General features: G+C 40.5%; 1 protein-coding gene across 5 annotated transcripts in view; it reads left to right on the top strand.

The window, feature by feature from the left end:
* The first annotated feature begins 2,601 nt into the window (after positions 1 to 2,601).
* kcnd3 (potassium voltage-gated channel, Shal-related subfamily, member 3) overlaps positions 2,602 to 16,886 on the top strand; it is a 78,059-nt gene continuing 63,774 nt past the window's right edge. For 2 of the 5 annotated variants that reach the window (XM_049754666.2, XM_049754663.2), the window contains exons 1-2: positions 2,602 to 2,916; positions 4,362 to 5,541. In XM_049754666.2, coding sequence (XP_049610623.1) covers positions 4,439 to 5,541 — 1,103 coding nt within the window. In that variant the 5' untranslated portion in view covers positions 2,602 to 2,916; positions 4,362 to 4,438. The remainder of the gene's footprint in view (positions 2,917 to 4,361; positions 5,542 to 16,886) is intronic. The other 3 variants (XM_049754664.2, XM_049754661.2, XM_049754662.1) reach the window with 2 other exon arrangements.

Below are 16,886 nucleotides of genomic sequence, written 5' to 3'. Positions count from 1 at the left end.
GTTTGAATCGGTGAATTGCTGCTTTGTAATGTGCATGAATTATGCTTTTGAATGGATAAAATTGACCACGTCAAAAGGTTTAGATCTCGTTCTTCTGCCTCATAAATTTTCTTGACTAAACATCTGCACATTTATTTTGTCTGATCTTTGATATTTATTGCTTGATTGCATGTTTTCCATCACCGCATACAGACGAGCCTCGAAATGGAAACTGAACGCTTTATTAATCTTATTTAAGCATCAGTGATGAGTCAGACTCTGGGAAATGATATGAGTGATGCTTTTATTCACTTTGTGAAACAGAAGGTTTGTACCCACAAAGAATGGATCCTTTTGTGCAAAGAAAAGTATTTGTGAAAAGTGCTGATGTCATTTCGTATTTCTCCGTCGTCAACAAACTTTCTAAATAAATCATTTGATATAAAGTGACTATCTTTTTTTTTTTCTGTAATCAAATTGTGTCATTTGAGAACATAAATGAAAGAAAAATGGAATTTCACTTGTCACTTGAAGCTTTGTAGGCTGGAAGGGAGCCAAAAGCTCATCTATATAACCCCTCTGTGCCAATGCCTCGCCGAACAGTAGACTAAAGAGCTGCCAGATCAATATGAGACACATGGAGAATAAACTCCACCACAGTTACAGACTAAACCCTTGGAGGACAATTTCAGTCCCACTATACATGTCGATAAAACAAACCAAGACAGGTTGCGGCCAACTTCAGAGTTAACCAGCCTCTGTGAACCCAAAAAGCAAATGATTTGAATGATGAAATCAGTGATTTGAAAAAAAAAACTCAAATTCCTGGAAAAATGTTTTAATTTATACCAAAAGTCAGATTTCTGGCCTAGCACCAAGCATATTTCAGGGACAGGGTGGGGGTGCAGTACCCCTGTGCCTCCCTTAGTGTCGCCAGTGCTACCAATGCTCAGTCACTATCTCATCACCATGAAGCACTGTTGAAAGTCTGTCTGGTGGTATGTTAGATTTTCCTTTGAACTTAGCTGGAATGGAATTTATTCAATGCAAATGTAAACAAACATAATCAAGTGGGGAGCGGCATTAGCTTTGTGGATTCAAGCGTTACAGTATCGGTAATAAGGAGTAAACTTGCACGTTAAATCAAAATAATTTGAAGGATGTACTTGCTATGCGTGTCTTGATGTTGTGCGTGAACATGATCATGTAAAACACGTTTGAAGGATTTATGTTTATGATATTGTCACCTTGACAAAACTAAAGAAAATTTTCCACAAGGATGGATTTTGGTTTCCAAATCCCCTCGAAATGAGTCATTTATTTACTTAAACATGTGTAGGTAAAAGTCAGAATTATGCTGAAGAAAATTAGTTCACAAAATAACTGACATTATACACTCGACCTTTGACCATGGTCAGATGTACTGCATATACATACTTATATATACAGAGCTGGGAACGCTGACCTTATTGATTATGGACACCATTGCAACGAGATGAAATCCCAGTTGACTCAATTAGGTTTGCATTTTGTCATGCGAAGCATTGAATAATGTGGGAAGCGAGAGACTCTGACGCAAAGCAGGAATGCAAATCACCACATTCACACAAATCTATTATTATTCTTGTGACCTTTAGCACCCGTAACCTTGGGGTGCTTGACTGATACGAAAGTAATTCCTCTAAATAGTTCTACACCTTAATGAAAGTATTGGGACGCGTTATTGAAGTGGGCTCCACTTTGCATATACTACCTGAGATTTCGGAGTATGTCACAAAAAAAAAAAAAAAATCTATCTACCAGAAGTACTTATTTTAGGTCGGCATCACAGCATTTGTGTGTGTTATTTGTTCATGAGTCACCATAATTGAGATAATCAGCAGACTGAGACTACTAATGTGAGAAAAGTAGAGACACAAATCTGCTTTTATCGCAGCACTCGTGATTGTGTCATTGTGCAGACTATTAGATGTTATTGTTCACAATTAAAGTTAAACAATGTTTATTATGCTTAAGCTCTTGTGATCTTGTCCAGCGGAGACAAAAAGTCTGATAAACAAATCAAATGTCTCAGTTGTAGCAAACATTTCACATCATGTTCCATTTCGATCAACATTAATGGAGTTGGAAACGGTTCACTGATGGTGTCATTCTGAGAACGCTTGGGATTTTGCCACCTGGAAGCATGTGACGTCATGATGAAACGTTCTATTTGCAGACTATTTTTGTCAGTTCTGATAATTAAGGAGAGGGAATTCATGCGCTTTGTTGATTGACTTTGGTTTGGAGCAAAATGAGAATCACCTTTTAATGAAGATGTGCAATTTTACTCTTATTAATGTATCACTATAAAACTCATCATCATTCTCCCCAATGACAAAGTCAGAATTTTTTTTGTTTGCTTTTTTTCTGTATCCATTATTGTAATCATCAAAAAGTGTTTTTACTTCGTCAATCGAGACCACCACCCCCAATTTCCAAATGAATCAGAATGATGTTTCAATAGATTTCCACGTTTTGAGCGGGAGAGATGAAGAACGGGGGCGAGAGAGGGAGGGAGCGAGGGGGGGGGGGGGGGGGTGTCGCTCCTCCTCCTCCTACTCGCGTCGGTCTCGCAGCTACGCTCACGTCGAGAAGCCGACGAGCGAGCGTCTCTCTCGGGCGGCGCGCTCTCCCCATCCATCCCTCAGCAGCCTGAAGGATGGAAAGTGAGCTCACCAAGCTGTGCTGCTTCCACTCGTCGACACTTTACTGCGCTGCCGTCTCACGGTGACACCTTTGCCGATTTCACTTGTTAACTTCGTCACTCGTGATCATTTAACAGACTCGCCTTTTTTTAAAGGGAAAAAGAGAAAGAAAAGAATAGAACACGACTTAAACGGAACTAAACTGCCGTGGAAGAAGGTCGCCTTTTTTTGGATGGACAATTTCCGATGGGTGAGTTGAAACTGTGTATTTTCTGTTTAAATGCGTGGAGGGCTTTTATAGGCAAATAGTCAACAGTAACTTGTTGGCATTGCGACTTAATCATAATAATTTACATTAGCGATGTTTAATTCGTTTGGATTCGTTTTAATGTGCATTAGCAGGTGAAACTCAACAGGTTTTGGGTGAACCCCTTGCGTGGTTAGCCTTTAGAGTGAGAAGCTCAATAGTAGGTATGCAATGACAAGATGCAGAAAGCTGTCATCCGCAAGGCTGCTCCCAAATTATAACTCAATATACAGAAGATATAAAAAGTCTACACACCCCTGTTCAAATGTAATTTTTGATGTTTATAACAAAAAACAAGACCAACTTACCTAAAACCATATGATGACAAATGAAGTTAGAATAAACAACTGATATAGTGTGATTGCATAAGTGTGCACACCCCCTATAACAGTGGTATCTGAATTTACCAATCGCATTCAAATTTGTGTCAAATCATTTATCACTGAACAAAGCTCAAATGTTTGAGTAGGCTTTTCGTGACTTTTTTTTTTTCTAGCTGAGGCTTAGAGGATTTTTGCTCACACTTATTGGTATGTGGAAATGTTTATATTTCCATCCATTTCACCTGAGGCCACATCCCCATCTGAAGTAAAACACATCAAAAGCTGCCAACATGCTTCAGGGGAAGTAGAATGTTCTTTAATGTTGTGGTTGCACCAAAAAGACCACTCTTGGTTTATTTAGACCATAACGCCTTACCTGGAAAGCATTTGTATGTGATTTTCTTTTTTCTTCATAAGATGCCATCAGAACCCATAGCTCAGGCCGATTGTTGTCACATGTACTAAACAACCAGTACTTGCCAGAAATTCCTGCAGTTCCTTCAGTGTTGTTTTCATTCTCTTGGCAGCCACCAATTTCCTTTTCATTGGTTAATTTTGGTGCAACATTCTGTTGTTGGTAATGCAACTGTGGTACCATGTTTACTCCACTTGGTGATGACTGTCTTCACTGTGTCCCATAGTGTATTTCCTGCCTTGGAAATTCTATTGCACCCTTCTCAGTTACCTATGAACAATGAGATATCTCTGATGCTGTGGAAGCTCTGTAAGATATGTTTTACTTGGGGGGCAAGAAGACAGGGATCTGCAGACCATTATGTCTCAGTGGTCTGTCCCCTAATATTCACTAATATAGATTTATAATACCACTAAAACCTGACATTTCAGAAGGGGTGTGTGGATTTTTTTATATCTACATTAGCTGTAGGTTTTAAAATTATTAGTGTGATAAAAATTTCAATTGACCATATTTAAGTTTCTGATGCCGAATTGTGTTTCAAATTGAGCTAATTTTTTTACTTTAATGTGATTATTTCATTTTTGTCACATGACAAGTTATGAAAACACACCTTCCTCCCTCCCTCCCTCTCTCCTTTCTCCTCCCAGTTAGCGAATGAGCTGAAGTCAAGCTGGTTGTGAAGGTGCAGGATTTGTTCCCTCCTACACCCCAGGTCGGAGACACCATGGCAGCGGGCGTGGCGGCATGGCTTCCCTTTGCCCGGGCGGCAGCCATTGGCTGGATGCCTGTGGCTAATCTGCCCATGCCGGTGGCGCCTACCCAAAAGAACAAGCGTCAGGATGAGTTAATTATTCTAAACGTTAGCGGACGGCGCTTCCAAACCTGGAAGAACACATTGGACCGCTATCCGGACACCCTGCTGGGAAGCTCCGAGAAGGAGTTCTTCTACAACGAAGAGACCAAAGAGTACTTCTTTGACCGGGATCCCGACGTATTTCGCAGTGTGCTCAACTTCTATCGCACCGGAAAGCTTCACTACCCTCGCTATGAGTGCATCTCCTCCTACGATGAGGAACTGGCGTTCTTTGGCATCGTCCCAGAGATCATCGGCGACTGCTGCTACGAAGAGTACAAGGACAGGAAGAGGGAGAACGCCGAGCGTCTGATGGATGACCAAGAGGACAACAAGGACGCTAAGCTGCCCAACATGACCTTTAGGGAGACCATGTGGCGGGCTTTTGAGAACCCTCACACTTCTACCATGGCGCTGGTCTTCTACTACGTCACTGGCTTCTTCATCGCGGTGTCCGTCATCACCAATGTGGTCGAGACGGTGCCGTGCGGCTCGGGGCTCAATAAGAAGGAAGTGCCGTGCGGCGAACGTTACACGGTGGCTTTCTTCTGCATGGACACGGCGTGCGTCATGATCTTCACTGTGGAGTACCTGATGCGCTTGTTCGCCGCGCCTAGCCGCTACCGCTTCATGAGGTCCGTCATGAGCATCATCGACGTGGTGGCCATCTTGCCCTACTACATCGGCCTGGTGATGACTGATAACGAGGACGTGAGCGGCGCCTTTGTGACGCTGCGAGTTTTCCGAGTGTTCCGTATCTTTAAGTTCTCCCGCCACTCGCAGGGCCTTCGCATCCTGGGCTACACGCTAAAGAGCTGTGCCTCAGAGCTGGGATTCCTGCTCTTCTCCCTCACTATGGCCATAATTATATTTGCTACAGTCATGTTCTACGCAGAGAAGGGTTCAAGCTCCAGCAAATTCACCAGCATCCCAGCCTCCTTCTGGTACACCATCGTTACTATGACAACACTTGGGTAAGAGCAGAGCAGCGGACACCTTATCGGGTTACAAGTGCATAAGTGAGTGTGTGCGTAGCTTCCCATGTGGCCTGAAAAACCCACAATTACTTCTGCAGTTTATGCCATTTTTCCCAAGAGATACTTTTTACGATTGATGCACAGTGTCGAGACTACAGAGAAAACAGTCGTCAGTTTACAGCTGTTTTTATAACTAATGGTGCTCTTCTGGGGCATAGCAGCCATCAAGATACTCTCTTCTCCCTCACTAATGGTTGTAGCGTGTCCTTTATACGCAATAGATAAGAGAGACTTGGGAGATTGCTCTCCAACAGAATTGCCAGAGTTGAAAAGCATCGCAGTAAGACAAAAACATCTGCTTGGAAACAGAGATAACACCATTGTTTCACATTCTGAGTGAACTCAAGCACTGACTGTGCTGTGAGGGACCTCATGCGCCCTCAGTCAGATTATGGCACTAGTTGCTGGTTTGGTAGCAAGTGCTTCTTGATGCTTTGATATACTCAACAAGCTCTTCATTGGGTGCAACTGCACAGCTGACGCGATGCCATGCGACAGCTCAGAAAAGATCCGATTTTAGATGCTCAATGCTGTCAGGATTGCGTTTAACAGTATGTTTACAGTATTAGTGTGGATGGATCCATCCATCCATCCATCCATCCATCCATCCATCCATCCATCCATCCATCCATCCATCCATCCATCCATCCATCCATCCATCCATCCATCCATCCATCCATCCATCCATCCATCCATCCATCCATCCATCCATCCATCCATCCATCCATCCAATCAGGTCTTTCCTCTGTTGGAGCAGGGAGTCACAAATACTTTGATTGACATGCGTGTGTGTGTGTTACGTTATGAGCTAACACACACACAAATGTTTGACTTTCTACTTGTGCTATTCTAAAGCTGTGTGCCTGAGAATTCCGTGGTTGAACGTGTGAGTCAGAAAGAGAGGCTGACAAATGTAGCCCACTTTGAAATGTCAGAGAGGCGGAGGCCTTAAAAAAAAAAGTCTTTGACTTAGTTGCTCTGTCACACTCGGTGCCCTGTCATCGTGCCAGTCTGTTGAAAAGCAGATACCGGACTGTGTGGAATCTGCGGGGAGATGAATTTGCTCAGTTGTCTGTGCTCTTGTGAATAACACACAACTCTGTAATACACACTGAAATCTATTCCCAGTGGAGTGAGACCTCCTGTCTCTTGATGCTTTTTGCACTTTTTTGGGTTAGGAGAGTGAGTGTCCACTACCGTTTCCGTTTCTTAGTAAGCAAGAACCGGAAGTTGACTGACGATGTGGCCCACTACATCTACTGACAAATACAAACCTGCCTGACGTTCCGCCTGCTGCTCTCGATTGACACCATAAACAAACACAGATGTTCAACTCAAGCGCACACGTGATATGGGTGTGTTTGCGTTTGTGAGTGAAGACAAATATTGTTGTGACATAGCATGAACGTAGTAGTTTCCTTGCAGGGTTGTACTTTAGGTTTTGTTGTCACCGCTAGGAACATTATGAGAAGCTTCATGTACGACTGCTGTTTAGAACAGGGATTCACAATTAGATCACCGGGGGTGCCACAGGAAGTGATTCAATTTCATTTCATTAATTTGAAGATGTTCATTTGTTTATTACAAATATATATTTAGTTATCTGTCTATGCCAACCATGTATAGTGACAGGCAGAACAATTTCATGCTCCTTTATTCAAAGGCAGAAGCCACCTGTTGTGAGTCTATCAGCTTTGTGTTCAATTTAACAGGCCCAGATTTCACAATAAGTGCATTTTTAGTATATCGAGACATCATTGTGATTTCAGCATTTATACTTTTTGTGACATTTTTGTTTGGTGATGTGGCATGTGTAAACCTCAACGGAGCCAATTGTTCAAATGCAGTGAATTAGTGATGATCAATTTTCCAAAGTAGAGAAATTGTGCTGGATGCACTGGCAAAGCCAGGATTTTGTTTTCCTTGTGGGGGGCCATTGTGAATGCCAAGGAGATCTCAAAACAAAAAACAAAACAAAAAACTTCAAAAAATGCTGATGAAGATTGAGTATGTTCCCTACGATGGTGGGATGGAAATGTGAAATCAAATCTCAGAAAAATCTGAAAATACAGAAATGTAATTTATCGGGCCTTGTTTCTGGGGGTGTCCAGGCATATTCTACAATGTGCAATGCCCCCCAAGCCCCTCTAGCTCCACCAATGTTTGGATCATATATGGCTTAGTTCGAACTGCATTATTTAAATTCCAAGAATATGTTATGCAACTATGTGAGAGATGTGGCTAATATCAATAATGACTCTCATTTTAGTAGTATTATGCCCTGGAAACAGAGATAAGTCTTGAAAGCCTTTCATTTCATTTTACATTAAATTTGATCATTGGGAAGGACAAAGAAAGACTGCTCACATTAACAATATTTTGCTTGTCTCTTTGTCTTCTGTCCTGATGCTGCTGGCCAAGTCTCTCTCTTTGCTTTTCCACACATCATTTTCACACTCATATTTAACTTGTCGCTCAAAGAAAAGTTTTCTGCTTTTGCCCACAAATGTGTGAGTGAGTTGTGTATCTTCTAAGACATAGGTGTCAAACTCAAGGCTCGGGGCCCAGATAAGACAAACTGTGCATTTTCAACTTCATGTGTCAATACTAAGATTACAAATCTCTTCACTTTTAAACAAATACAGTGATTTTTGCTACCCTTGATCTTTTAAAAATATTTCAACAATTTTAGTCTCAAGTTTCAAACCTAGTTATTCATCATTGTGTTTTCTAGCCTATACTGGCGTTGACTGTCATAATGGCCCTCCTAAGGAAATTATGACTTCGATGCGGCCCACGACAAAAATGAGTTCGACACCCCTGTTCTAAGAGGTCAGCTTTTTAATGTTGCATCATTCCAACCGACTGTTAGACTATTGATCAGACAATCAGGTGTATGTTTATTAAAGCTAACATGTTAGTGTTACAAATAGCGTGTAGACTGCATGGTGACATAGGGTTAGGGTTAGGCTTATTTAGTGAGACAGGGTGAAATAAGGTTTGACCAAGCGGGACAGTTTTAGCCAGGCACTATAACCAAGCTTATTGCCCTTGCCTGCTGTGATGCTTTTCTTTTTCATCTAACAATCCATCCATCCATTATCCAAACTGCTTTATCGTCACAAGGGTGTGCTGGAGCCTAGCCCGCTGAAGTTCATCTGAAATCCAACAAATGGAGGATAAGCATGCACATGCTACGGTATATATATATAAAAAAAAAAAAAAAAACTTAGTCTGTATTGCAAAGGCTAGCAAGTATATATAATTGATTATACTGCTAAACTAAATACATTTATAAAAACCACAATCCATTCCGTATAGAGCATTTATTGCACCCTTCACTCCTTGCACCACAACCTACACAAATGGATGCACTCAAACATAAACACGGTTGATGTAAAAAGTCATGCTTTATCTATCATGTAATTTTTTGTGGACACTCTCATTTGGTCGTTCAAATCGACGACATCATTAGTGTAGCTCCTGTTTCCCTATAATTAATATCCTCCTTTTGATCGTTGCTCCTTTAAAAATCTATGGTCCATTCCTGGTCTCCCAGACAACCACCGCGGACCTCTCACGGTTGCTGTGTGCCGTACACTCTTTCATTTACAAGTGCATGTGAGGAAGATAAAATCATATGTGGACGTGTGTGCACAACAGGCCATCTCTTCGGCGTCCCAATCTCAGTTTTATTATCGTGTGTGTTGTGACTTGAAAAAAAAGAAGTGCAACTCTCGCCCTGTTCACAATTCATTATCGTAGAACTTTTTATAAAAAGTACATTAATTTTGGCGGGTAACAGCTTGTGAAAAACAATGATCAATGCAGATGAGTGTGTATTGATTTGGGTGGTAAAGAGAAATGTGCAATTACTCTGGTGGCTGATGAGATTGTGATTCAATGAGAGGCTCCTTTTAGTTTTTTTTTTTATTAGAGTAGTTAATGAAGCAGTTTGTTGCAAAGGATCTAGGTCTACTAGTTTTATTCTTAATCTTTTCTTAGTCAAGTTGAGCTAACCTGCTCTCCTATTAATTGTTTGCATAATTCATGACATGCATGTACTGTGAGTCTTCTGCCTCTGTAGTTGCTGGAAATCCACATGGGAAATTGTTGGTTATTTTTAAACTGTGTTCTAATATTGAATGATGATATATATAATTTGCATCACAGCATCAAGGGTGCACTGTACTTCAAATGAAATGATTTCATAGTGGCCCTTTACACTCGATTATCTTCTCGATTATCTCATCAGATAGCCGAGCAATCGGATGGATTTGAACAAATCCTCCAAAGGTTTTGTGTCGATCAGACTCAGTTGACGTTTTTTTTTTTCACCCCTACTTGGGTTGTCATTGGCCCTAACCATGAGACACTAGTTGCATTTCTTCAGTCATGTTATTATTTGTGTAATCAAAATGTTTCATTTGTAAACAAAAATTTCCAGCAGTACATTACAAATTCATCTGCAGAAGTCGTTTCTGTTATCTGAAGGCCAACATAGTCTCATGGCCTCATAGCGGTCTGAGTCTCAAGTCTTGGCATAAAGGAGAGAAATTGTTTGTGTTCCTAGGCATTCATGATATCTATTATAGTGTGAGTGCATTCCACAACCACCTTTGGCCTTTCAATGCTTTCTATGAAACACTAACCTCCGCATGAACCCCTTAATGTTGAAATACTGTAGATATCAAAAGATGAGTACTCGGATGCCAATCCCTTGCATCTCAACTATATATATATATATATATATATATATATATATATATATATATATATATATATATATAGAGAGAGAGAGAGAGAGAGAGAGAGAGAGAGAGAGAGAGAGAGAGAGAGAGATAGATAGACAGACAGACAGACAGACAGACAGACAGACAGACACACACACACACACACACACACACACACACACACACACACACATACTGAGAGTAAAGTTTATTTTCAGTGCCATTCCTTTGCTTTGCGGTCAATATGATATTGCTTTCACAAAATGCATTTGCCTGGTATCAGCAAGGAAGGGGAGGGGGGAAGCGGGAAGGGCATTGTTATGGTTAATGTGACTGTGAAGGGTCAAGCATGTGCCTTAATCTCACATCCCGCCTTTTCAATCATGTTCTTGCTATGCATGCAAATGCTGCCCAGTCATAGGACACTGTGTCCGAACAAACTTCATCTCAACTAACCAAACTAATTAGAGTAATGCTCTTGGTGCAATGAAGAAAAAAAAAAGGATTCATCGGAAGTGTTCAAATTTCATTATCGAAACACTTTACCTGCTTTCTTGTGTCTTTCGCTCTCACTGCTTTTCATGGTAGACTGCCTTCCAAACCCACTAAAAAAGTAAGTCCAACCCATTCAATTCAATTACTCTACCAGCAGACATTTACCAAGCAGGCCGATTATAATCAATGGTAAGTTTGCATGGCATTAAGCCTATCATAATACTAAATCTACAATCAAACAATACTCGAGTTTCTGGAGGGCCTGCCCACCCATTAAGTGTGGAATTAGACAACTAAGTAAAATCATCTGCCTAAGAAAATGAATGCTTGAGTGAGCTGTTCTGTTTTTCCACCAGTGGGGCTGATTATCATAATCACCACCCACACAGATTTTCTCAGTTGTAAACAGCTCGATTGGCAGACGCAAGAGGACAGCGTCCTAAAACCGAAAGGTAAGCAGACCTGCAGTGTTAGCACAAATAAGCTAACAGTGTTAGCAGCATAAGCGTCTGTTAATCATGGTTGGCTCAGATAGGTATGGATGGAATTGGTGTTCTTTCAAAATGACCCTTACATGAATTGACGTGTAATTCAGTGTTTGGTGATGAAGTGTTGCCTCTACAGGTGATGATGAAGTCTCAACATGGTTGCTGGCCTTTAGTGTGTTTGTGTAGAGTTGCATTGAATCACAGTTGTTTGTGTTTGGCGTTGTGTCCATGTGCCACTAAAACGCTTTTTTTTCTTGGACACTTTCTTGGCCGCCGAGAAATGTAATAGAGGAGTCGGCCAAAAATCGGCAGGGAACTCTGTAAGAGACATTCAGCCCTTTTCTTTTTATTTATCATTCTAATGAAAGCCAGTCTTTTTGTTTGCAGAGCAGTATGTGGGACATTTTAAAAGCTTGTTGCACTGGATTCCACAGATATGCCCTTAAAATGTGACAATTTCATTATTGCAAGAAATATATTCTGATAATATAGCCATTTTTTATCCTTGGGATCAAACATTTTAAGATACCTGAGGAATGTTTTAAACTTAAAAAAATAGACAAAAATGCTCCTGTTTTTTAATGTTACCCACAATATCACAACTCTCATAGTATTAAGTGCATTCATGCAAAGGTACAATTGCAATAATAAAGGTGTTATTAAATTAATGGTTCTTTCAACGTGTAAATAGCACTCCAGCTTTATATGTCAGAGTAGGAAGAAGTCTGTTTTAATTTTGCACATTCGACGAGTTTACTCGCAAAAGACTCCAATAAAAAGCCCAGTGTTTCTCAGGGCACTGCATTCACAACTAATAATATCACACCATGTGATTTTCATCACATTCTACTGTTCAGTGCTAATGTGAGAAGTATATCACACTTTCACATGCAAAGCACAGCAAAAGGGTGTGATGAATTGGTCACGATTAAATATACAGTCAGTGCGAGAAGTAACAAATGATAGAAAAACTGGAGAAAAACCAAATTGCATTTGCACGCTTTTTCATCTTCTGCCATAAATCACATGACTGCTCTTCACGGTCATGTCAATCATGACGATTTCAGTATTCAACATCTGTAACTATCTATATATAGCACACTAGCATCCTCCTGCAGATCACTGTATTTGCTTTGTGAAGAGACTGTATCATGTAGATTCAAAATTATGTTTTCAAACCAATGTAAAAAGAACGTACAGGCAGTGCTACTCTGATTACTAACTTTGCAACCCCGAGTGAAATGTGAACGTTTTACCTCGCTGCTCCTCTTCATTTCAATTTCAAGTTGGACCATTGAGCCCCATCTCTTCATCTCTGTGTATTTTTGCAGCGTCAATAATAAACCGCAAATCACTTACTGTGTCCCCCTCACAAACATGCCGCAGAGATGAGGTCCTCCCCCCCCCTTCCCCCCCTCCCGCTGCGTGTCTACAAAAGCCTAAGGCTATTACAAACTGAGCACAATATCTTCCGAATTAATTGAAATGTAGCCTAGTATGAGTCTCTTATGTCTGAGAATGGCTGCAATTCAGATGCAGTGTGTGTGGAGGATTTTCCTTGTGTAAAATGTGTGAGGTTTAGGGACACACACTGTAAATTGACCTGCAAAGTAAATTATTCATCACACTCATTTTCAATAAATTACTGATAAATGGGCTGAAATGTGGAGCAGAAATTTGTCAGCAACAAAAAAACTACGTATATATACAAGTGGAGATGTTATTTTTAAATAAATATATCTGCAAATTTGAGGACTGCACTGTCACGTGTCAATGAAAATTGTAGGTTTTTTTTGGGTGTTTTTTTTTTTTAGGGGCCTATCAGGAACCATGGGGAGCTTTATTTATCTGACACAGTTCATGCAAGAAGTAGTCTTTGTTCATTCATATTATTCACTCCAATAATTGCAGATAGCAGTTAATTGACGGACCATATCATACGACGGTGGGATAAAAACAGCTATTAAGACTGATTTGTGTGTGTGTGTGTGGGGGGGGGGGGGGGGGGGGGTTAGGATAGGGTTAGGATATTACATAAGGAAGCGTATTATTTACAGGAAATTACCGTTTGGGGATCTATACATGCCAGCTCTTGCATCTAAAATAAACATAATGTATTTATTATGTTAGAACAATATAGGTACAAGATTGACATAATTGGATCACACAAAGATGGATTATTAAGTGTTAACGAAAAGGGTTAGGGTTAGGCAAGTAAAATCCATATGTTCGTGCCACACACGTTTTCACGCGTCTCTCGCGTGGGGTTGATAAGCTGTCCCAGTGATATTCAGATATTCAGATTTTTTTTTTCTTCTAATGCTGCTAATAAAATTAAAACAAAATGCAGCTTTTCTTTGCAGCGGAATTCAGCAGGAGGGAAATCCTTTGAGGAGCCTTGTTTTAAAGTGCCAGTGTTCTCACTCAGTAAGCAGAGAAGTGGATTGGTTATGAGAGAGATGGGTACAGAAATTAAATTGATGGTGCCACCAGTCGAGGGTTTACTAAATTCTATTAAATCTCTTTAAAAAAAAATGGTAATCCGCTGAAGCCATTTACAAGTTATTTTTGAAGGTCATATCTTGTGTAGATCATGATCGGGAAGGCCTTTCAAATTGATTAAGTGGACATTTTTCCTCAGCTCAAACGTCATACAAAAATAAATTTGCTTAGTCATTTTTAGATAATCTGTGACGACAACTAAATTCCCAGATGCACCGCGCGACCGGCTCATACAAACGCTAATCCTGACAGATTTATTGTAGATCAACGACTGCCATGAATCTGAAAATGATGAATCGGAATAGTTGAAAGAACACGTACACCAAGTGAATTCGAAGGGAAAACAATTGTGAGTGTTAAATTTTTTATTTTTTTTTTTAAATGGAACAGTCTACCTGTACAAATGTAGCAGATTAATCAGATTCATTCAAACGGCGTTTATCACAATCTCTGCAGGGGAAATGAGAGACAATTTATTTCTGTAACCTGGCCCAGATTCATGGAGAATTATCACTCACATTCACCTCTAGCACCATTATCTGCTCAGTAATGAGTGTCTGCCCAGTGGACACAATAGTGTCTTAGCCATAATTGCTCACAGTCGGGTGTTTGCTCCGAGCAGGCTAAATCATTGTTGACCCCAAGATGACTGCAGCAATGCTTGGTTAAATCTTGTTGTAATCTGGTTGTATTGTGCCAATGAGATTAAAACAAAGACTTGTTGGTAAGCATTAAAAGGGCCACGCAAAATTAGATTATGATTTTTTATTTTTAATAAATGTCGCCATGGGGTACATTTCCAATACACACAAAGAGCTACTGAGCCTAATTTGATTTTACCCCCTTTTTGATTTAGTTGCGAATGAAGACATGCATAAACATGGGAGTGTGTGGGATGGCACGGAACAAAGGTCCCCTGCTGGAATGGAACTGGCTTCATTGCTTGCTGATGGCTTGAGAGCTGTGCAGGACGCCCTGTGGTGCTTTTTGTTTTGCATTTATTTGACAGTGGCAATGTGGTTCGGCATTGTTACAAGATAGGGCAGGAAACGGATGAACTTGAAACTGGCACAGTTGGCATCTACATGTAAAATATATATATTTTTTTTATAAATACAATGACAGTAGCGTGGTATACGGCTGACTCAATTAAGTTGTGGATTTGAAAAAGAAAAACAAACAGATTATTATTTGTTTTTAGTCAACACAACTATATTGCTTACAGCAGATTTTTGCATTCACAGTGAGTTGTCCACAGCACTAAAACGTCACTGGCCATCCTGGGGGAGACATCCATCCAGTTTTCTATCCTCTCACATTACCAGTGTGGCTAATCAGTGTTGGAGTGTGATGATAGCAGCAGTCTAATGAGTGAATATAGATCAGCCTACAGTGATGGATGCTGTTGTCAAGTGATTTGGACCATAATAAATGTTCCCAGGCCAGGTGGACTCGTCTGGCAGCAGGAGACTGTACGCACAGCGGCTTCTCAGTCATACCTCTTCACTTGGCTCAGTCAAAATGTTGCTCCTCTCCCGCCTCCAGCAGCTTCATACAATTGGACAATTATGGATGAGCAATAAAGTCAAAATACATTATTAAGCAAATCCTCATTGCACAGCTGCATGAAATACTGGTATAGTGTTTTTGTCTCGCTTTAGTTTGCGGGAACAGATGCAAATGAAGCATGGGCTTCCATAATTGGCTGCGGGTGGATTGTGGATCATACATAGCGCCGTTTTATTCACTGTATCGCTCCAAACAAGCAGAGGAATGTAAACGGCTTCCTGTTTACCCATGTGGCACATTTCACTAGGCCATTTGCTTTATATTTTAACCCTCTGAAAGCATGTTTTATCATTAGCATTTTAAACCTCCAGGAAGTGATTACCGTAATTGCCGGACTATAAGCCGCGACTTTTTTCCAAAATTTTGGACCCTGCGGCTTATAGTCAGGTGCGGCTTATATAAGATTTTTTTCGTGATTTTTGTGATGACTTGATCACTTTTACTCTTAACACTATTATATACAGTAAAAGCTACAAAACAAACTGACAAATAACTCGTTTTCAAATCAGACGAGTAAAAACTGGTCAAATATTTTTAAAAAAAGCTATTATTAAAAGTGAAGACAATTTGCAATTCTAGTAATGACACACAAATTTGATGCACAATTTGTCTTCGCGGGCCACATAGAATGATGTGGTGGGCCGTATCTGGCCCCCGGGCCTTGAGTTTGACACCTGTGCTCTAAACCCTTTCTCTTACTCTGCCATATCACTCAGAGATTACACAAAGCAGTGGCGCTGTTTGGACAATCTGCATTGTAATTGTACTAAGTTCATCTTGTTTTTCCTTTTTTTAATCACTTCACTGGTTTCTTTTAAATCAAACAAGTTGTTTGATAACAACTTGTTTGATATAAAAGAAACCAGTGAAGTAATCTGCATTGTATTAAAACCCAATCAATCAGCATTTAAATTCAATTGTTCTGACATTTTGCTCACCAAAAACAGGTTGTAATGAATGTGAACTTTTAATGCATTTTATTCAGAAGGTTACTTTGAACCTTAAACGGCGGCGCGGCGTACTTATGGATTTTTACGGCCTCCGGCCTCGAGGGGGCGCTCTAGCAAGAAGGAAGAGCGAGACAGGCGAAGAAGAGACAATGCGCCGAAGAAGACGCGCTAGTTTTTGTTTACATTTCGCGCATCACGCGATCAAGACGGACATTACTGAAAGGAAGCCTTTATACACAAACCGTCATCATGGGGGACAAAATAAATGCATATGATGCCGCTTTTAAGCCAAAGGCAGTCGATGTTGATGACATTCACTTGTGTCTACTCTGGAGCGTACTTATGGATTTCTACGGCCTCTGGTCTCCAGGGGGCGCTCTAGCCGGAAGCAAGAGCGAGACAGGCGAAGAAGAGATAATGCGCCGAAGAAGACGCGCTAGTTTTTGTTTACATTTCGCGCATCACGCGATCAAGACGGACATTACTGAAAGGAAGCCTTTATACACAAACCGTCATCATGGGGGACAAAATAAATGCATATGATG

The sequence above is a fragment of the Syngnathus scovelli genome, chromosome 2 (assembly GCF_024217435.2).
Source record: "Syngnathus scovelli strain Florida chromosome 2, RoL_Ssco_1.2, whole genome shotgun sequence".
Lineage (NCBI taxonomy): Eukaryota > Metazoa > Chordata > Actinopteri > Syngnathiformes > Syngnathidae > Syngnathus > Syngnathus scovelli.
This window is presented reverse-complemented; position numbering and strand designations above follow the sequence as displayed.